The sequence below is a fragment of the Numenius arquata genome, chromosome 2 (genome assembly GCF_964106895.1).
Source record: "Numenius arquata chromosome 2, bNumArq3.hap1.1, whole genome shotgun sequence".
Taxonomy (NCBI): domain Eukaryota; kingdom Metazoa; phylum Chordata; class Aves; order Charadriiformes; family Scolopacidae; genus Numenius; species Numenius arquata.
In genome coordinates, this window is record NC_133577.1 from 12,062,651 (window position 1) to 12,086,179 (window position 23,529).

At 37.5% G+C, this 23,529-nt stretch overlaps 1 protein-coding gene across 1 annotated transcript in view; it reads right to left on the reverse strand.

Annotated features, from left to right (window-relative positions):
- Window positions 1–1,783: 1,783 nt before the first annotated feature.
- The window catches only part of CCDC170 (coiled-coil domain containing 170), a 41,156-nt gene continuing 19,410 nt past the window's right edge, over window positions 1,784–23,529 (reverse strand). Inside the window, exons 6-11 of the mRNA XM_074144605.1 lie at window positions 17,797–18,114; window positions 11,119–11,319; window positions 9,299–9,472; window positions 7,825–8,067; window positions 6,733–6,969; window positions 1,784–1,984 (exon numbers count right to left, since the gene is read on the reverse strand). Coding sequence (XP_074000706.1) covers window positions 1,784–1,984; window positions 6,733–6,969; window positions 7,825–8,067; window positions 9,299–9,472; window positions 11,119–11,319; window positions 17,797–18,114 — 1,374 coding nt within the window. The remainder of the gene's footprint in view (window positions 1,985–6,732; window positions 6,970–7,824; window positions 8,068–9,298; window positions 9,473–11,118; window positions 11,320–17,796; window positions 18,115–23,529) is intronic.

The window sequence follows — 23,529 nt, forward strand, 5'->3', positions numbered from 1 at the left end:
GGGAATCACCTCACAACCATAAAATATGGCAAAATATGCATACTTACTTTATGATTGGCGCTCTCAGAGATTATTTCCTAAAGTTATGCATGTATTACCTGCACTAAGTGGACCTAAATTTGTAATGCAGTTTATTTAACTTGCAAAATATGGTAAAATATGCTTTGTATATTATTTACTAATGTGGATGAAGAAAACAGGTTTTTTGTTTAGTAGTAACTCAAGCAGAAGAGAAGTGCCTATAGAATGAACAAAACATAAACTGAAACTACTTATATTCTCTCACAAAGAATTAGAAAATTATTACATCCTTTTCCACCCTCTATATTCCCAACCAACATATCATGAGTACAACTATTTACATTTCAATCTTTAATTTTATTTTGAAATTGCAGTGGTTTCCTAAGTTGAAGTTCATTTAATATTAATTTTTTTCCTTTATTCCATTTATTTTACCTGAAAACCAATGTTACATTATAGAACAAGAAAGGAAATTTGTTTTAATCCAGGCAGCCACAGGAACATAAGAATATATGACTTACCGTATCTCCCCAAATGAGTAATTTTTGCAAAAGCTTGGGTGTTTTTTTTTTACTAAGAAGTCACTGAGAAATGATTCTTCAGAGGCAAGTGAAATAAAAACAATCTATAATGCTTTGAGTCCCTAGCCAGATACCAAAATTACCACACTGACTTGAAAAAGTCTCTTTTTTCTTCAAATAATGTGCACAGTTTTAGTGAGTGGATTATCATTTGCTGAGATACTGTAGAAAGTCCACAATGGTCAGAAAAAAATAGCTAATTCTTCTTTACTGTTGTACACATCCATATAAAATATATATAAAGGGAGGAGACAACTAAAAACACAGAATCATGTTTGAGTGTGCTATTAAAACAGTTTTATTGTTCAAATTTCTTTAAAAAAATCATGAAGTTTTTACTACGTTCAGAAACGGGGATAGACAAGCAGATTTTATGATTCAGAGGTGATTTTGGACACCTCATCATTGCTTTTCTGAAAATAAAAACTAGTAATTCAACTATTTTCTGTAGCAGATAAGCATTTTAAAATAAGCTTTTATTAACTCAGAAGAACTGCCACCTATTTGGCCTATGGATTAACTGCCCAAGGAATACAGCAGGTAGAAGAAAAATTTTCAAGGCATCTTGACCAAGGGCGACATGCAATTTTCCCAAATATATCTACACCAGGCACACGACTGGGGCCTGTGAAAGAGCCTTTGCTGAAAACGCGTAACTTTTTGTTTTGGCACAAGAGCAGACTAAGGAAAACAACAGAAGAAAAAAAAATCCCTTGTTCCAAAATTGTGACTGTCCTCTGTCTAACTTGCATTTAACTGTCTTGAGGCTCAAGTCCTTATGTGTAAAAATGCAGAGAGAGGTCCCATTTTGCAAGCGGAACAGCAGCGGGACAACCCCCACTTTATTTCATCCCTGTCACAAGGAATGTCACTGAAGCTGACATTCATTACCAAGTACTTCCCACCTCGGGTGGCCCATGCCTTCAGCGCCTCTGCAATGACACTGGAGGGTTGTACACTCTTCACATATTGCCTATGATTTTTGTAATGGAAGTATTATGCTGCCCAGGGATTTTGTGTTTGCCATCTCTAGGCTGCTGGCTTTATCCATTCGGCTCAGCCCAGTCAGTACCTGTAGAGTAGGAGACAGAACTAAATATCTGTTTTCTATGCACGTCTAGCAGCTGGGGAAGCACAAAATAAAATGTTGTTTCGTTCTGTCTCCTTACAAAACGTGCGTTTCAGTGAAGAAGCTGTATGTTTCTTTGCGAGTGTTCCTCTGATGCCCTTGCCACGTCTGTGAGGCAGAGGCAGGGGAAGTAGTGGTGCTGGTGAGAGTGAATCAACCCTTCAAGACGGGTAATGATTTCATAGTCGGGAAGAGCCAAACTGGCAATATCAAGGCCCAGCATCCGCGAGACGACCTCTCGGAAGTCTGCCAGCTGCAAGAGCAAACAGAAAGGAATTACTAATAAATTAAATATCAAGCAAAGGAAATGCCTGGAAAACATAGACATACAAAGTGTTTGTATTAGCAGTGCAAAATATAGGAATGTCTGCTGTCGCTCAATACAGAGAGATGAACAGGATGGAAACAGTCTTTTGGGGCGTACCTCAAGTTAAAAAAACAAGTAAATAGCTGAGGTGCTAAGGATCTTGGATACAAATCACAGTTTCAAGTGTTCTTTAGTATCCTTCACAGGCATATCTTCCCTCACCCGCGAAAACTGAGGAGAATACTTGAAGAGGAGTTGTAGTTGACCTAGATGACCGCAAACTATACAGACAACTGGAAATTCTGGTGGGCACATCCCACAGCACAGGCTAAGGTGCTGGTCCTGACCTCCCAGCTCCTGACCACTGCCTGGCACCGCTCCCCTCCACCCCACACTTTCTTGTGAAAACTGCAGCAGAAAGGAGGAAGTTCAAAGATAGGTGGAAGTTTGGCACACCCTTCCCACCCTTCCGTCCAACTTTGACTTGGAATCAGGATGCAGCCAAAATTCAAGATGCAGCCTGGGAAATGCTCATTTTTCTTCTGTGTGCAACTGCTGAAAATATATCATAGGAAGGGTATTTGGCAAAGTAACTAAAGAAACCAGCTTCCTCTCTGCAGTTCCACATGGAAAGACATCCACAAGTAATTGTCATCACTAGTGACCCCGCCAGCAATCAGATTGAAAACTTAAGATCAGATGAACATGAATGCTGATTTACTCTTCTCAACGCAGAATATGGATCATTATAAGTCCAGCTTCAATGCCCCTTCAATGGACAATGCATTACACAGTCCAAATGACCAACACCTTGATACCCCTTATCATAAACACACAATTAAAAGAGGAAAATGTTCCTATTTGAGAAAATACGCTTCTCTTGGTATCTATTTGAATGTCAAGATTCCCACTCCCAAGCAGGACAGAGACTCAAAATGTCACAGAATCATAAAAAGCATCAAGAAGCTGGACTCAAGCTCTAGTGTGGCAGCGCCCTCACTCCACTGATCATGCTGATGGCTAATGGTAAGGAGGAGATAAACACACTCCTGAAAAGGAGATAAAAGCACTCCTGAGATACTTGTCCATCCCCAAGAAAACTGTGCAGAACTCTAAAGCAGTTATAACATCTGTGAGCAAGCTGCAGAAACCCTGGAAACAAGGTCTCTGTTCCAAGATTTTGCCAGTTTTTTTCATCCCAGTGCAAACCCTAAGGAGCTGCCATCAGTTCGGACAAAGAACTATGGAAACCAAGACAGTACAGGGCAGAAGGATTTGAGAATTTGGTCCCAGCTATCGCTTACCAAGGCAGTGCAATGTCTTGGATGAAATGTTGATCTCAAGGTCCACGCTTTGCACGAAATTTCTTGCTCTCATATCTTCACTATTGCAAGAAATTCAGCTTAATTTCAGCAACTGTGAGTAAACCAAATTGCACTACAACCATGTACCAAATGCAATCAAATTAAATTTGATGCACAGATGCAGATTATTGATCTGGCAGAATTTTGCCAGAGGAAATAGATACAAACAAAAAATGTATACACAACCACCTCACTCTTTATTTCTGATGGGAAAAGCAGGTCACAGCTATACTGAATGGACAATAAATATGTTAAGAATTCAGTAACTTTCATCAGCAAGTAACCTAAACTGGAAAGAACACAGAGCTGTTAAAGACATCCTTTAAACCATTTATTTATGTGAATTTTAAACTGAGGATTTTTTTCCACTGTAATGTAATAACACTTAGAAAAAAAACCCAACTTTTCTGACTGTTATATTGTGGCATATAAAGTACAGTGAAGAGAAAGCTGTAGTTCAGTGAAAATGCAGAAAAGGGTTGACTACAAAGAGAAATTCTCCACATAAACTGACACAGAGAAGCATCACTCTTGGATGTAAAAGCGTCCCACCAGAGGACATCAATCTGAATTTTAAAAACTCCAAACAGAAGCAACAGAAGATACACGCTGGACAATCTTTAGAACACTACCGCATGTCTCATGCGGAGCATGATGTGTGTTTATAATCTTAAGTGAATACAGTGCTGTAAACACGACATGAATAACTTCTTTAAATCTTGCAGTAAAACATATAAGACCTAGGAAAAGAAATAGATGAGAAATGCATTTCAGCTTTAAAAACAATGCAACAGAGGTATTTAGAACAGAACAGTTCTGCTGAAATACAAGCTGACAGAAGTACCAGGTAACTCTCTATTTAAGGCTGTCTTCAATAGCAGTTAATATTTCTAAGAGAGTCACAATTTGAAGTAAAGGAGAGAAATAATAAAAGACAATCACTAAAGACTCAAAACCAAAGGTTTGCTACAGCAGGAAGCACTCATGATAAATTTTCTTTGCACCTTCCACCCAGTAAGTAAAATTATCTGAAGTAAAAGAGGGGAAATGAATGCAATTTAGAGCCTTAATCCAAGATATTAGGAGGGGAAAGCAGAAGTAATAATTAGACACTACAGTTTGGTTTTACCCTGTAGCTACAGGAAAGTAGCAGGGATTTTATTCCAATAGAAAGAAAAAAAAAAAACAGGGGGTTTGGACGGAAACTAAGACTGGAAAAAATCCTTATAACAAAACCATCAAAACCTCAACCAAAACAATAACATTTACATTCTTACTCTAAGGCTTTGAGTTAAATTTCTATAAAAATAAAATATATTCAGATTTTAATCTGTAGTTGACTGCAGTGGTCTCATACTGATGTTCTCAGTCCCTGTGAACATCTTTTTGTCATCAGTCAGTAGGCATACTCTTTATCTACTCTTATTAAAACAAATGGAAACTATGCTGATATTTATTTATATTCAGAAATATGCAATAATGATATATGAAGTCCAAAAGCTTTTCTGTTCACCCCACAGGCAGAGGAAATCCAGTATGGATATCTATAAACTTACACTTATTCTTGTAAAATGTCGATATATCCAACTAATTCTCCTCTATACATCCATTCTAGTAATCTCTACTTTTATGACTCTTCACCTACAGTTTCACCTCTCCGGCTTTTACTCTGTAGTATGAGTTAATAATGCTTTGAACACCACTTTTTTTATCGGTCTTATATGTCTGCCCAAGAATATGCATGCTTTGTTTTATTTGCTACAGTCACCAGAGCTGACTGTTAATCCTAAAGCAGATTGGCAGTCTTATTACAACCTCTTTACAGGACTTCACTTCTAACAATTTAGATGCTTTGATTCTTTGCATTCTTTAAAAAAAAAAAAAAAAAGAAGAAGCAAAAAATAAAAAACACAGAAATGCCAAAGCTTATTTATTCCTCTTAAACTTAGTAGGAATTACTAGTCTAAAGAGTGAAGAACAGCCAGAAATACTGTGTTAAAGCCCAATTATGAGTTAATTTTAAATAATTTCAATACGATCTTAATTTCTGACTGCACTTGGGTATGTTCTGCCTTTCTTTATGATCACTAGACAAATCAATGACTTAGCCAGTTGGCAGTAGTTAAATTCTGCATACTTTTAATTTTGACAGCATGGAAAAGCCGTGCAATATTATGATGTTATTTAACGTTACACGTAGTGATATCCATGGAAAGCAGAGCATACCTGAAAAACAACATGCAAATGCATGTACAAGCGGGCAACCTGGCCACATCAACAATTCCATCAGGTAACGGCAATTTCAGTTTCTAGTGGTTTTCTTAACACACACACACACACACACAGAGATGACATGGCTGTGTTTACATTCAGATTAAATACATACGCTTATGCTCAGAGAATTATTTAACATCTGCATTCTCTACATTTTACAGAGAATGAGAGAAGCCTGGTCTTGTTTAGCTTCCCTGAGAAGGAAGAAGGAGTGAGTCCAAAGCAGGTGAAGAACTACACAGGGTTGGGGATAAGGAAGGAATTCTCCTTGGGTAATGGCTCAGGAGAAATCAGGAAAAAACACTCGTGTTAGTGAAAGAGAGAGTTTAGAACAAATTCTCTTATTTAGCAACAGTGGCTTTATATTAAGGGCAGATTTTAGCTAAGTAAACTGTTAAGATACAGGAGAGTGTACTATAAATATTACTGGCAATTCTCATATTCTTAAAATGTCATTACCGCTAATCAGCACTGCACAACTACCAGGCAAAGAGCTGGTTTTGGAAACAGCTTTTATTAATGTGCTACCCACAAAATCCTTACACCCTCCATAAGGCGAGTTACCACAAAAACTTTTCTTACCTAAAATTTAACAAAGTTATATGTCACAAATTGGTCCAAAAGAATTACATTCAATATTAAGTCTGGTTTGTTTTGGTTTTAATTTTCTGATCTTTTCCAACATTCTTCGAATTTATGGGCTATACATGGTAACTTGCAATTTTTATACCTAAGATATATGGAAAAAACACACCTTAAAAAGATACTAGGATTTTAAAGCATTTTTATACTTCTCCAAAAGATAATATAATATTTTGCAGTGAACAAATAAAACAATACCTGTACTTATTACTCATTCTGTTGCACATATAACTTGAAGATGAGCTTTGTCTCTCAGAATCACAACTGCCACTCTGGCTCACAAGCTCGAGCTGAAATTTCCTTGTTTAATAATGTTCACAAAAGTTTTCAGCACCGCTGGAGAGCTGGTCCACATATACCACATTCTTATATTCTAAGTAACAGCTAGCACTTGTCAAATACCTACACACCTACCTGTCTCTCTCTTTTTTCCAGTTCTGCAAGGGTTGTTTTAAGCACCTTCATCTCACTGGTAACTGCTTCTAACATATTTTTTGTTTTTTCTTTGTCTTCAGCAGCTTTATGCTCCTTTAAAAGAAGTTCTGATCTGACAGAGGTAAGTTGTTTCTCAGCCTTTTCTTTCATTCTTTCCAATTTGCCTTGAGACTTATTGAGTTCTTCTATTGTTCTGTTCTGCTCCAAAGTTTTGATCTGCGATAACATAAAGTAATGTTAAATTTGTCACACTTTGTCACACACAAACAAATAATAAAGATAATCATGAGTAATCACTTTAACGTGGGTTCTTACGGGTTCTTGATGAAATCACATGTACATGTGAACTGAAAAGTGATTATCAACTCAATTAACAAAAATATTTTTGTTTCAAAGACAGTTAATTCTCTACAGGTTTTGTGAAAAGAGGTAACTGAACAGACAAAAACCCACAGTGAGAGTTCACTCTCTGCTAGCCTCTGGAAAAATAGGATGAAAAAGAGTTACCACATGTTTTGCTGGTAAAAATCCTTCAGTTGGAATGCGCACCTACTTATCTATTTCACTCCATCAACCACAAGACACAAACTCACATAAAATCAACCTTCCTTTTGTTCCAGCAGTGACAAGCTATCAATGACTGCAAACCACTTGTTTTTACCTGAGTTAAAGCAGGTAATTTATTACTGCTGCAATGTAATAAAACACAGGAACAACGAAAATTTAGCATCTTGTCTGGTTTATGTGGAAAAAAAGCCTTTTTTCCCCCCATACTTATCAGAATAGATCTTCTGTATGGGAAAATATAAGATTACAGCCATATCAGCAGGAAAGAAAGCGATGCATATGTTATATTTTTCTTACACTAGCCCGCAAATTTACATTGTACTTTACAGATCCTACTTAATATATCAAGACAAATTGAAAAATACCCAAAACATTGTAATATTATATTTGCTTTCGCCATCTAGGTGGGTTTGAGCAGTTCCCCATATATTGTAAATGAACTCCAGCTGTATCCAACTGGAACTGAAAAATGGATAGAAGCACAAATGTAACCTTTTGACTCACCTTAAGTTCATTGGTTTCAGACAGCTTGGCTTTGAGATCAGTATTTGTTTCCCTTGCCAGATCAAGCTGCTTCTGTAGCCTCTCCATCATCTTATGTAACTTTCTGACAGCGAGATTGGCCTCGTCCCTCTCCGCAGCTAAGGCGGACCTGACTTGCTTCTCTTCTTCCAGCTGGGTTATTTTCTGCCGCAGAAGGTTCATGTGCAGCTCTTTGCTTTCAAGTCTCTCTTTCTGAGACTTCAACTAGTTTTCCAAACACAAGGATATTTGAAAAAATATATGTGAAAGACAATAGTACCAGACAGATTGTTTTGCAAATCTAATCCCTGTGTTGCGCATTTAACTTGAACTCCTATTTCTCTCTTGAAAACTCTGTAAAGCACTATAAACATACACACTCTAACTTATATACCTTTTATATTACCAATTCATTGTGATTCTCCATCCCTGAATTTGTGCACTACCTTTTAGAATGAATTTACATGTAGACTGCACCCTATTTGAACATAAACACTTGTGCATCATTCAAAACATCTGAGATTGCTTGAAATATAAGACACTAGTCAAATGCAAGAGGTAAGAGAGATTCATTAAGGAGGCAGTGGTTTCAGTGGTGGTAGCTTAAGATATTTCCACCTTTAAACAATTAATTAAGGCTAGTGTGCAAGAAGGAGAACCAACTGACGGAAATAAGAAAGCTTTCATCCACTGCTCCAGTGCAAGGTCCAGCAGCTTAGTTTTGTAATTTTGGGGCTCAGGGAGCTACCTGTTTTCTGTTTACCTGAGCTGAGCTGCCAGGCTTTACTACAGAACATCTGAGGAATGCTAACATACGTACTGTACTCCCTGCTAGAGAGGCAGTTACTTCCAGAAAAAATACAGTGCCATTTTAGACCTTAAACAGACCTAATTCTAAGCTCTTAACCGTTCTGATAAGCTAAACCCAGAAGATTTCACTCTGTTGTAACAGGATGATGGAGGGTGTCTGACCAAATTTGAACAGATTTGCTCCTAAAGGACCACAGTTCTTGTTGGAAATCTTGAAATTGTTGGTGAAGTACAACCAGGGTCCTATTAGTTTCTAGAGAAGTTTGTGTAAGATGCCCCCCTTCCCAGCAGATCCTTTTAGATTTAAATATCGACAGTAGTTGTTTACAGAAGTATATTTTTAATATTTATCAAAAAGTAGACATATCTACACATATAAACATGCATAACTTTATACATTTATTTAAGAAGTTTTTAAAAACACTATCATGTATTTTACCAACTGCTGGGTTTAGCTGTTTTAATACACAGTCTGTTTGCACAGTTTGCAAACCTTACCAATTCTTTTTATGTAATGGATGTCTTTGAAATTCCTTGTACACATATGAAGCTCCAACCTGCTGCCTCCAGCAAGCCACTATAGAAATATAGCCATAAAAATGTTTACCTGTGAAGCAAACAGTAATGGCATGTCCTTTTTGCCTACCTTCCTTCTTAGGCTATATGCCATAGTCTTGTTTTCAATCACTGCATCACTTTCCAGTTTCACCAACTGCTCTGCCCGGGCTAGAATCGCATCCACATTCATATCAAATCCAACCTCTGCTGCTAGGCTATCCAGCTTCATCTTCTCATTAAGTTGCTCCAGAAATTTCAGATACTAAGAAAAGATTTGGAAAAGTGGGTAAAATAATAATAAAACGTCAATAAAAGTTCTGAAGTGCAATTTAAAAGCAAGTCCCCTTACACCAGCAACCAACTACATTTAGCCAAGTCCACTATCCACAAGAAATAACATACTCAAAGGGTATGTTTATAGTACACGTTCCTGACACAATTGCAAATTCTCCATTTGTCCTTTTTTAGTCAACATTTATTTTGTGCATAACTCCCTGGACCTACTGTATTTATCTTTTTAGCAAGACCTAGCAGACCAGATTGGGTTTTGCTCCTCTGCAGTAAGAAGAGCACTAGGTGTTTGTGTCTGCTGCTGACTCCAGTTTCCGTCTGTGGCTCTGCTGCTTTACACAACCAGGCACCAGGAGAAGTTAGAAAGGACAGCTACATCCCAACTAATTGCAAGTGCTGTGATTGCCCACTACTGTGAGCTCTAAAACAGGTAAAACTGGTACCAGCGATGGCAAGGGTGAGATCCAGTGTAGTCTGACACACAAGAATAACATGATCAATCTTTTACCTATCTTTGGGACAGCAAGTTTTAGAGATAAGTTATTGGTTTGCAAATTGCTTTAAAGATTATTTTAATTGTATTTCCATCTGGTTTACTCATGTGAACACATACAAATATCAAATATTATTTAAACAACAAACTTGAGCCCAAGATGATACAACATAGCAAGAAACTCTTTTTGTTTCATGATGCTTCTGGTTCAAAAAGTTAAAAACAGCAGCAGCAGAAAACACTGCAAGGTGTTCATTAACAGGGAAAAATCACAACAAAAAATCTAGAGAGGAATTAAGAAACTAGGCCCACGTGTTTTTCACAGAGGAAGCAGAGGGGAAGGAACAACTCCATTTTCTGGTTTGCTCCCAATGTGACGGTGGATGCTTCACTGAATTTCACTGAATTTTCACTGAATTTTTAGAGTTGGAAGGGACCATAAAGATCATCTAGTCCAACTCCAAAGCTGGAACTCCGAAGCTTCATTCACGAAAGTTATTGTATCATAGACTAATGCAAAACAGACAGCACCAAATCATTGATTCTTTGCAAATTCAACTTTCCAAGCATTGATCTTGGCCTGGTAACACGCTACAACTTCGTCTTTCTTAGCTGTATTGGATGGCTGGTTTAGCTTTCCAGGTATTACTACATCATTTTTCAAACTCTTAGTATGCAGACGTGCTATAGGCTAACAGTGTGTTCATTCATAGAATTAATAAAAAAATCCTGGTAGCCTTGATGGACTAAGGATGTAAAAGAATCAAGGACTGTACGATCTTGAGAGACTGCAGAACAGATGACATACTAGAGAAAGACAGAGATCAGAGAAAGCTTTGAGATCAGAGAACCCTTGAAGGACTTCTGATGTATTTACAGACTACTTTTAAACTGGGTTTTATTTTCACGTTAAATGGACTTTGAACTCAAAAGTTTAGCTAGTTTTTCCAACTAAAATTGTCAGTCAAAGAAAAGATATTACTACTCCCTACATGATGCCTGATTTCGCTAATTCACATTACTTGCAGCACTGTGAGTAATACTCCAGCTGATCAATGCAATACAATTAGCTGTATCTGTCTTTTAGTGACTTTTATACAAAAGAAAACAATGCATGCAACTACTTTTTGCTTCTCGAGCTTCAAAGCATCTTGCATTAGATCTACAGACAGTAATTCCTCTTCCAAATGTTTCAGTTGATCCTGGAAAGCCTCAGAAGATTGTTCAGCTTTCCTGCTCCTCTCCAGAGCTTCTTGGTACAATCTTGTCTGATTTTCCAAAGCTTCAGTCAATTTAGTTACTTGAGTTTCAAGCTGAGATATCATCTAGGAAGCAAGCAAACCAATAAAACATACGGGGTTAGGTGGGTGTGGAAATGTTAGAAAGATATGAAAGATGCATCCTCAGATTATTAAAAATAGGGTAAAATATCTAACTTTAAAATAGATGCATTTAAAAAGACAAAAAGAGAAAAATCTGCAGTAATTACCAGGAGAAAATGGCAAAAGTAGTGACACGTGAGACATCCAAAAGTGAACAGCAGAAACTGTCCTTAAGAGGAGTTAACTGACTAAAAGGGGCTAATATCTATACAAAATTAATACAAACTGATTTAGACACAATCTTTCCAAAGATGTTAGCAAACCAGCAATACCTGGCAGTCAACTAATTTTCTTCAAAATAAGCCAAAAAACATTAGCCTATTGAGAAGCTGAGTGAAAAAAACAGATAAGAGATTTAGAAAATGCATGCAGCATTTAGGGGAGAATAGAGATACAGATAACTAAGTCTCAGAGGAGTGCTTCCCAATTGTGAGTTGTTAAAGGGTGTTTAACTAAAAGATTTTGCTTAAAAAAAAAAAAAAAAAAAAAAATTCTGTAATCCAAGCCAAAGCCCAAGGCTAGAAAGATAAAATCTCACAACAAGAAACTAGACTAATAATTCTGAAAACACTTCTAGCTCTACACTGTCAAGTTTGCAACACCTACATCTAATGTAACGGATTTTATGTTGTAAACTACTTATAAATTAAATGCTTGAAAGCATCCGAATATGCTACTGCCAAATAATGACAGTTCTATCCAAAAAGTTGCTTGCCTCCCTCTTTCTCTCTCTCCTCATCTTACTGTCATATAATTATTTAGTTACATAAATAATTATGTTGCATTTGTAACTCAGTGTTCAGACACTCGTCTCCAAGCCGACTCTTCATTTTAAACATCTGTTTGCCTCCTGTTAATAAAATGAAAAATAAGCACACAAAACTCCTATTCATTTTAATGGCACAGAGACTGCAATTAAATACAAACAATAGTTTGCACCCAACTCGCCTAAAAAACACTGAGAAATTACTGCTGCTCATACAGTGGTAGAAAACACTAAAGAATAAAACTGCAAAAATCCACACACGTATTTTATGCTTTTCTGTATCACGTATCTGCAGAGCAGCTCTGGGCACAGCCCAGCCACGTGGGGTTTTTACCGGCTTCAAAGGTCCGTAAACATGAGAAGGTGAGGGATCACGCCATGGAAGGTGAGGCCACAAAACCACCGAGCTGTCAGTTCATCTTCCAGAGCACGCTGGCCCAATCTTCATCCTTCAACAACTTAGGCATTTCCTAAAAGAGAGCTGTGCCCTTCTTACCCACCCGTGCTTGTGTCCACCAACTTACAAAGGCTGCGTTTTTGGTCCCACGGTTCTGACCTCCACAATTTCCTGTGCCGATGACTCGCGCAGCTTGATTGACCAGGCTGCAAAACAACCCATGTCCTGCTTTTTTTTTTTTTAATGTGGCTACCAGATCATTTCAAACTAACACCTTTTATTTCTTGTGTTACAAGAAGTTGCAAATATTCATTTCCAGCAGGGACTCCTAGCTTGGAGACAGCAGGGTTCACCCCTGCTGCAACTAAAAAACCCTTAGTAAAATCTTCCTGAAGCTTATTTTTCTCTTGTGCTAAGCTTTTATTTTTTCTTGTGCTAAGAAGAGGGCATGTACAAGCCCCAGGCCCAGCCCCACAGCGCACCAGAAGAGAGAGCAGGCTACAGCTACACAGTCGTCAGGGCATTTCCCTCAAGAGCGCAAGGGTCACAGAGACGGCCACATGGTGGACTCAGGATAAGTGCAAAAAACCAGCTTGTAGGATGAAGTTACAAGGTCCTTCACATCATAGTGGCATTTTTTTTTTTTTCTGTTTTCCAAGATAACTAAAGATTCTAATATTATTATTATCTTGGTATTCAATAAGCTATAGTGTTCTGGTTTGGTAAGATGTTATCTTAAACTTCCACTGCTTTATACATACCCATATATGCACCTAGTACACTTTTTTTTTACGATCCCTACCAGCTGAAAAGCATTAGAACTGCCACATCTCTTATCATGGTACTTACAACTTGTATTTTGCTTTACTGCATTGCACTCACCGTCCCAAGCTGAGAAGTTCTTGTCTGTTGAGCCTTTCCTTGCACGCAAGCCTCTAGACACTCTCGTGGCCCTTCCTGATACTTTTTGAACGCCCTTTTTTTGAATGAAATGATCATAACTGTGCGTGCTACTCAGAGTGCAGCAGCCGTGGATTTATACCGTTGCATAGTTATGGGTTTCATCTTCTTCTCAACTCTTTTCCTAGTAATTTCTCACATTCTAGTTGGTCGGGGCCCTAAGTCAGTACGTATATTACTCGGCTTTTATCAATGTTTAATTTAATTTCCCAAATAATTTCCCACTCGGTTCTTTCAATTGGAAGGATAAAGTGGATAAATCCCTAAAACTAAATATGCATTTGTGACATTGCCATAAAAATCATCAAGGAATGAGAACAACAGGAAATTTTAATGGGAGCAGCAGTAGAGCCTAATCAATTTTGGCATTTAAGAGTCTGTATATCAATATGCAATGACACAATCTGATAAAATTAAAATAATCTACAATCAGATCAGCTGTAGGTAGTCAAGAGAAATGGTTTTGGCCATATGAATTTAATTTGCTGCAAGACACCTGCAACAAAACTTGTCAAACAGAAAGGACCTGATCCCAGAGACCTCATAACCAGGGCTGAGCTCCGAATGAAATAAGAACATTTGTTTGCCTTGGACTCCAGGTGCCCATGAACTCCTCTGCTATGTTACAAATAATAAATGACAAAAACACCCCAAGAGCTGTCCAAGCATATTCAGATGACACACATCTTACTGTAACTGCTGAAAAGATCATTAGGACACTAATTAAAAGCAGTTTCTTAATCCTGAAATAGAATACCTATCACTGGACATTGTCAGAATATATACTGATTTTTTTTTTAATGAAATTACAATTTTTGCTAATGTTAATGCTAAGGGCTAGTATATGACTAACTCAGATGCCCTTCAGATACCAAAATCACCATAATTAGGAGCCATAATGTTCAAGAGCATTTCAGATTTCACAGAAACTCTGACTGTAGCAGTTGCAGTGAATAATTTTCTCACAGGGCTTTTAAAATTTAAACTTTTCACAGCTCTGACACGTGACAAGTGCACGTGCAGGGGTGAGCCAGACATAGCTGACTGGGGCTTGGATGTAAAGGCGAACATTTTGCCAGTTCATCTAGTATATACGATCCTATACGCAAAACTCCTAGAGAAGCTGCAGTGATGATTTAAAAATGAAAAACCTGTTTAGAGAAGCCATCAAAACACTCAAACAGGGAGGGTCCTCTTTCTCCCAGATTCTTGCATTGTTTTCTCCTGATCCCACTAATCTAGTTCGCAAAGACAAGCTGCTTGCAGCGCTGTCCTGACAGACATGAAACAATCTTTACTCAGGGAAAGGAAAGACCTAATTGTAACCCTCCTCCTGTTATACATTAGTGCATTCATTAGCACATTTTTAATTTCCAGCAGCAAGCACTCATACCCCTAGCTCTCCTGGCATTGCTGCTGGATTGCAGCCACAAAGGGGCTGTTTGGAAACAAGCTGCCTTGGGCACCAGCAAGGCTACCGGCTAATTTACCCTGCCAAGAAGTTTAATGTCTTGTTTTTGTGGGTCTTTTACTTAAGGCAGGACAGTTTCCAGAAAGGTCTATAAAAAATCCTAGCTGAAGACAACTAACGTTTTTCTTAACTGACTGATAGTAAACCACACATATTCTAACACTGATGTTATATCCAAATCTGGAAAGAAATTCACCCAGAGATGCAATAGGAATCTGACTGACACTTATATACCAACATGTATATTCTTTACAAATGGAACCTGAGAAAATGGTTTTTTAATTCTGATTTGCAGAAACAAAAACAGCTCACTGTAAAACAACATTTTGATAACAAAGTCTATGACCTATTAGAAACAGATTCACGGATGCATAATATTGGCATTTTAGCTTATTATTTCAAAGCCCCTAATCTTAATGTAGAAACTCTTCTGAGGACAGATGCCAGCACTGCTTTAGAAACATAGTTCGCTTTGGGGCAATGCAAATAAATCTTTTGAACTGAGTCATAGCAGTAAAACTTTAAAACTCCATCACTTTACATACTTAGCAAATACAATGATCCACAAAACTTCATCATTCAACTACAACCACGAAATTCACTAATCAGTATTAAATTTAAAGCTAATATTTACATTTTGGGAAACTGAGCCAATTTTTTAGAAAGGTCTAGCATTTTGGGGGAGTACTGCTACAAGTATAGCAGGCAATTGCTATATTTGCTAGCAGAGGCAGAATGCTACACTAGACATACCTGACATAGCTTCTCTACTATATAAAAATAAACCAACAAAAGCTGGCAATTGCAAGACCAGCATCCTAGTTCCAAAGCACAGATTTAGGCAGCAGCAGATTGGAGCCCATACCCGCTCTGTCTTAGGAATAAAGGCTTCCTTTTAGCACATATATTTCATCTTACAGCAATAATACTGAAAAACAGATTTGTCTCCATCCTCAGACACACCCCCCCCCAAAAAAAAAAAGAGAGTTACTTTCCATTGCAAAAGTCATCAGGTCTTTCTGGGAGAGAGAGAGAGGTTAGAGCACAAATGAATCTTAACACTGTTATGGAAAACTATCTGTTTTTCTGAACACTAGTTTCCTTACCTCTGAAATAAGAACAATTACAGCTGCTTAGAAAAAGAATAGTCAATTATTGTATATTTTACAGTAGTTCTCTGCAAGAGAACATGACTTCTCCAAGCAATGCTGTTACTTGGAAAACCAGTCACATCCCTCTCAAGCAGCTGGAAAAATTCATATCTGCAACAAAATTAAGACTGAGTTTGAATCCTCCCCAGTATTACTGGTCTGCAGGATGATGAAGTGGGCAAGTCAGCATGTAAAGCTAATATTAAGGAATAATATCAGGAGCACTAGGAACTGAAATAAATAGCATGCAGTATGCATGTACTGTAGTATATCCACAGAGAGACTAACAGTTGCTCAATGTGGTACGCAAATGGACTTAGACGCAGCTGAATCTTACAAAAGCAACAGATCACCTGAAAAAATTCCCAGGAGCAAAACCTTTTTACTCAATAGCTACCAGTCGACTTAAATTTGCCTTTCTCAGCAGTTCTCAAAATAATCAACATCTCAACAGAGTGTACTGTATGCCAAAAACAACAAATAGTACAAATACACATGCACATAAAGTTCTCATTTTATTTCAATTTGAAAGCATTTCGCTTATGGAAACAACACTCTGTGACATATAGCAAAACTTTAAGAAGCTTCTATATGAAAAAATTGCTGCGACACTTCCACTTCAGTGGATCGCTTTCAAATGTTAATAATTTTCACAAAGTTTCTTTCCATTGAAATTTGGCATACTGACTCTCAGACTATGGTATAAGGGGGCTGTTTTCTATTTTTTAACAACATATTTAATCAAAATGCACAGGGGTATTTTCAAGACCTACTTCTGATCTTGGACAGAACATAAAAACATTTGCTAACATAAAAAATTGTCACATCAGCAGGTCATGCTATAATCTTAAAATCTGGCACGGACACAGAAGTTGTTTTTCAGTGGCTCGGTAAAAACAGCTTTTGATTTAGTGTGTGACTTTTAATTATATAATAGTTCTCGCTGACAAAATTAATATATGCCCATGTAAGCAAGTGAGAAACTTCTGTGCAGTGTGGGGATACTGACATTGGTCAGACTATATTCTGGCTCGCCTTCCTCCTGAGCTGGCCCTTCTCTACCTGTACGCACAAACACACCTTTGCAAACACTACCAGCCAGACCGCCTCCAGCCAGAGCACAGAATACCCAGCTGCCTTCCTGTTGCCTTTCTCCTGGATGGGGTATAGTTACGGTTTCAAAAATGTTTAACTGTAAGTGTTAAAATACTTTTTTCTTTCTAGTTGCAGGTTTTGAGGATTGAAAGGAAAGAAGTTGCCTGGGGCAACGCATCAATTATGTCTGCTTTGAGAAACAAGTCTGTTCTTGAAGTCACTATTGTAGCAGCAAATCCATACTTGTTCACATGTTCCACTAAATCATAGTGACCATGCGGCCACTTTTGATGTCTGCTAAGTGGCCCTGAAAACAAATTACGTCTTATCTGAAAGGCCATTCCATGTCTTTTCTTGCTAACAGCCCCTATTATTAGTTTAATTTCTGACCTTTTCCTACTTAATAAAACATAGATGCTTTTCACCTATTATTTCAAATCAATAGACAACAAAATTAAATGTTTCTGAAATTTCAAAACCTAAGCAGAAGGAATCAACACTCTAACAGGTGAATAAAATGAAAAATAATCCAAAGAGAATAAATACACACATTGGGCGAGTGCAGGAGTTGCTGACTTACTATTTCTTTACTCTGCTCTTTGCAATTTATTTCTTGGATCCTCTCCAAAATGGCTTTCTCGGAAGGTTTAACTATTGCAGATCCACCACTGAGTAGCGTAGCAATTTGCTCTTTAAAAGCTTCTAAAGAGCTCTGAGCAGTCCTGGCCTCTTCTCTGCTGCTCTTCAAGCTCCCATCCAGCTCACTGGAAGATTTCTTCAGACTGTGCAGTTCCCGCTTTGAGGCATCCAAAGCTTTCTGGTTAACACTCAGTTTATCTTGGAGGTTTCTGATCTCCATCTCCAAATTCTGTCTTTCTATTGTAGCGCTGCCAAGATCCTAAAATACATGAAAGATTAAACCAAGTTTTTAAAATTTGTTATAACCCCTCCACACACAAAGCAGGGAGTAACTCAGAAGCAGGTACTGCAGATAAAAAAATTAGGACCCATATTGCTCTTATGGGCTCAACATCAGACCTTTATAGAACTCCCACTGAAATTGATGAAAGCCCAAAATCTGCTGTTATCACACTGTAGACTAACCTCTTGCAGTGGCCTGCAAGAAGTAATACATGAAAAAAAATTTGCAGGTAAACAAAAAACAATTTTTTATTGTAAAGCTATTGCTATCTTATTTTTTCATTCAGATAATACAGACTTAGAAAACAATCAGTGAACAAGATGTAAAACAAATAAAGCCAAAGTATTACACCTCAGAGGGGAAAGAATGGGATGGGATGGAATGGGATATAATATTTCAGTTGGAAGGGACCTACAATGATCATCTAGTCCAATGCCTGACCAAAAGAATACACAGGAACTCTTTGCATATAGTGTTAAAAGCAGAATTAGAGGTGATGTCTGAGATAAGCTTTCCTGAATGTGACAAAAATTCCTGAGATTATTTATACACAGATATGGGGAGCGAGGGGCCAAACATAAAAAAAAAAAAAAAAAAAGATCATGACATAAAGACAGAATACAAAAAAGTGAGTCCAAATGCTCAAATACCAATTTTACCTCAAAGAAGAAATCCTTAGATTGTGAAAGTCAGAAAAGTTTTCAAGAAGACAATTATTCTGAGTTACGTCATCTTCTGAAGAAAGCAAAATCCCTACTACCATAAGGTCAAGTCTGCCTGAGGAACAGAATAAAGTCAACGAAGAACTATGTGTACTTCCACAGCACCTACAACTGCCCCCACCTTCTGCCCAGCTGGGCTGCTGGTGTACAGAAGCGTGACTGGGGAAGGACTAATGGGATGGTGGTTCTGTATAGTATCCTTTTAACTTTGGGGGTTTTTTTAAGAAGTCAGTTCTTTGCATTTCAAAATACACTTAAAGACAATGTCATCTTCGGTAGGGAGACACGGTACTGTAAGATAAGGCTACCTGGTGAATAGCCCATAGGACTTTCTGCTCAGGGACATCCTCAGATCATTGGCATTTTGTCATGGCTCTCATTCAGCCCCTGACACCCATGATCCTTTCTTTCTAAACCCAGAGTTTTTAGAAGTTATTTCCCCTTTACCTTCTGATGAATCAAGACTCAGTTTGGAAAGAAGAAAAAATAGCCAGTACATATATCAGTTGTATAAAAAATATTGACCCAACAGGGCAGAGCAGACAGACAGAACTGTGTCTCCTGAGTCATGATGCGAAGGCAAATGATGATAGAAAATGAAAGAAAAATATTCCATCTAAACATAAAGAAAATATCATCTCTCTTATTCAGTCAGCTTGTGAACCTCTCTCCTTTCCCCACAATACCAATATTAAGAGTGCTTACACGTTCACATACAAGAATAACATTTGCAGTGAAAACAGCTAAAAGACTAAGTCTTCGTTCCTCAGGGTATTATCTGATTGATAGGAACAAACAGGAAAGAATATTACTTCACACAAGACACAAAATTATGCCAAAGGATGGAATATTTATAGAAACTGATTGAATTTCTCTGGAAGCTTCAGTTATGTAGTAGAGGCTCAGTAAGTGGATTGATACGAACTAAGATTGTGTACACTGGAGTTAAAAAATTGTTCCCGGAGCAGCTGTGAATATGGTGACTACTCGGGGCTCTCTCAGGGTCTATGTGTGCTTGCTGTGTAGCATAGTAACTCATTTGTATTAATGGAATACACGCCAATCTAGTAGTAAATCTGGGACAATTTATGTAGATCAGCAGTGAGGACAGACAAAAATGGAGTTTGGGAGACACCCTTGGAAATAAAGTATAAATATACAATACTAAAAATACTAAAATTTGTAAATAGCTTCAAAAAGGCAAACATGGAAACACATAAATGAAAACAAACCAAAACAAACCCTGTCATTTAGGAAATTATTTCTTACTACCCCTTTCTAAAGTAATTGGAGAACTCTCTTGGAAACAAATGTTGGCATGATCCCTTGCTATTTTCTCTTTTTTAGTCTAAACAAGTCCTATTAATAGAAAATTCCCACCTGTGCTTAGAATTACATTGTGGTAATTACAGCAAAGAATAAAGATTGGTTTATTTCAATTACAGTTTTCAGCAGTGTGTATTTTTCCTTTCAGAAAAGCACTGCAAAAGTAGCTTGCCAGTGCCAGGGAGCTTACCTAATTACAATCTTGTTTCAATTTGTGAACATCTGCAAACACAGTTGAATCAAAAGACCAAGGTATAAAATAAGGAACTGCAAGCCTGTTGATGCCCAAACATTTACAAAAAAAAAAAAAAAGAAAACAAAAAACCCCAAGCAATTTACAGAATGAAAAGCCATAAAATTCAAAGCATTAAAATTCTGAACAATCTTCCTTGAAACTTGTCTTGAATGGAGAGCATTCACACTGGGTAGCTTCATCAAGGTCAGCCTGAACATTGAACGGTATCCAGAAATATAGGGACTGCAACACGTAAAGGTGGTATCCCAACTAGAAGCAAACCTGTAAGAGCCGAAGTGATCAGTGCACGCAGATAAAACAATTTCCACCCCAGAAGACTGAAAGGATGGAATTGCAACAGCTCATGTTTTCTCTTTGGCTCCTCGACTTTTATGGCTAATGTCCCATGGCTCTGAATTATATGAAGGTTTTGGTATGCAGCTTGTAGAGTCAAAAAAGCTACCCAACACTGACACACAACAAATTTTGAAAACAAGAATAATTATGGAAGCCAATGTTCAAAGGAAACAGAACTAGACATTAGGTGGATTTACCCAGGGTGTCCCAAGTGACAAGAAATTGGATGAGAGGAAACGGCCTCAAGTTGTGCCAAGGGAGGTTTAGATTGGTTATTAGGAAAAATTTCTTCATCAAAAGGGTTGTGAACCATTGGAACAGGCTTCCCAGGGAAGTGGTTGAGTCACCATCCCTGGAGGTATTTAAAAGATGGGTAGATATGGCATTAGGGACACGGTTTAGTGGTGGACTTGACAGTGCTAGGTTTATGGTTGGACTCAATGATCTTAAAGGTTTTTTCCAACCTAAAAGATTCTATGATTCTATTAATACTGGCACCTTAATCAGCATCAGGGTCTCAATATACTAAGCCAATTACACGCACATATACAAAAAACGCACATTACATTAACAGAAATAGTAAGGTATAAAGGAGAACGCAGGTATCTAAATTAATTCTTACACCAGCAGCACCAGTTACCAGTGTCATACCACTGTAAACTAGCTTGCTCTTATCTCCTGTCTTCTCTGATGATTCAGGCTGCAAATATTTGTGATGCCTGTTGAAACCGGTCGCTAATACGTATTTTCTTCATGAAATCTTAGGAAGTAAAAAGAATCCAGGTTCTAACTGAGAAACTCATTACTTTATTTATCTACTGGGACAATAAAAACCTAAAATCAATTGATTGTGCCTCCTACAATCAAAGTATTTGGGTATATTCAAAATGTAGGCAAGTTTCTCAAGGTTAATTAATTTCCTTAAATAATAAGTTTAGATTTTAATTAACTATGTTTTCATACAATCAATTGATTTTAATAAATTTACACTGATTAGATGCTTCTTAGATAAATTTTGTTCATCAATAACATAATTTAATACAAGTCAATATTGAATATTGAAGAGTATTTTCTTGGGTAATTTTGCATCAGTGGTACATGCAGATATATTTGTATTAATTAAAATTAATTGATTATATTTCAAAAATTTTCTTTAAAGACATCGCATGGTGCACATCTTTGCAAAACAGATGGTTAAATTAACACTTCAGAGGGAATCACAAATATTTCCAGGCTGAATCATCAGCGAAGATGTGAAACAGAACAAGTCAGTTTACTAGTTCCTGTGGTTCATCAATGGTGATGCTGTACAAAAGGCAAATTCATCTGGAAGTACTAATATATGCATCTTCTTCCATACCTTAAATAAATACCATATAGGAATTTATTAAATAGTAGAAAGAAACTTGGTTAGAGCAAATAAGACATTTTTTAAGGACATACAGACATTCTCAAAGAATGTTATAATTCTGTAATTATTATTATCATAATCAATAATCACTGGCTGGATACACAGAAAGAAAGAATAAGTACTCTGATTCTCAGTCTAGAAATCTGGGCAGCATTTAAAAGTTATTTTCCATCAAATGCAAATTTGATATCCAGCACTGCCAGAATAAAGGTATGCACAATATTTACAGAACTTTAGCAGCAAGGTCTTGCAATATTCAGTTAGAAATGCAAGAAATTCAGAATTCTAAAAGAAAAGTAATACATTACAACAAAACCAGCATGGTGCCTTGATTTTGTTACTTTTATTAGTTTTGAGACTGTATTAGTTTCTGTTGTTAGCTATTGTGATGGAGTGAGGTTGAGAGGGGAACAGATAAAATTATCATTCACTTCTTAACGCTCCTCAAATGAAAACGAGTTAACTGCAACAAATACTCAAGTATCAAATATACCAAAGAACATTCTGAATTACTCTCGTTTATTAACCTTAAAACGTAACCAACTGCCTTTCATTTTCTTCATCAAGAATTTCAGAATCTACAGTCTGTTTAATTTATCATTGGACAGCTGCCTCCTCCTGGGACATAAAGGCACCTGGTCAAGAGAGGGAGTTCATAGAAATCCCAAGGAGCCAGAGTGAAGAACTCCCTGGCAAGAAAAACTGACAATGATTCAGAGAGGTGGCAGGGAACAGTGCGGTGGCTGAGGCTTGCTGGAGAAGAACAGTGACAGAACAGAAGAACTGACAGAACAGTGTGATGGCCTCTATACATTTAGGAAGAATTTTGAGAGAAAACTGGAGGAAACAGGCCACCATCTCAAGATGGCCATACAGAAGATGGCCAATATGTTTGGTCCTGGGAGCTTCAGGCAAACGCAGGCAAGAGCCGCTTGCGCTCAGTCTGTGCTGGGTAAACTCTGCTACAGGCAATTCCATTAATTAAAGCTCAGAAAACAGTCCAGGAACAGCCACCATGTGTGCGTGTGTCTTGTGGCGCGGGAACAGTATAGATTTCTGCTTTTCGCCTTCACAGGGGAACATGTCACAACATGTGCAACTCTGTTCATGTGCTTAAACTGGGCAGCAAAGAATATGACAAAGTCAAAGAGACTTTACATTATGGATGCCCTTCCTGTAACCTAATAAGACACCCATCAGGGGAACAGGGGATGCCATACATTCTCCTTTAGATACGTGGATTTAAAGCATTTTTGGGTTTTTTTACTTATTTTTTCATTACTGAATTTCTTAATATACTTTTGTGAACACAAAACCTTCTCAACGGATTTACTCGGTAT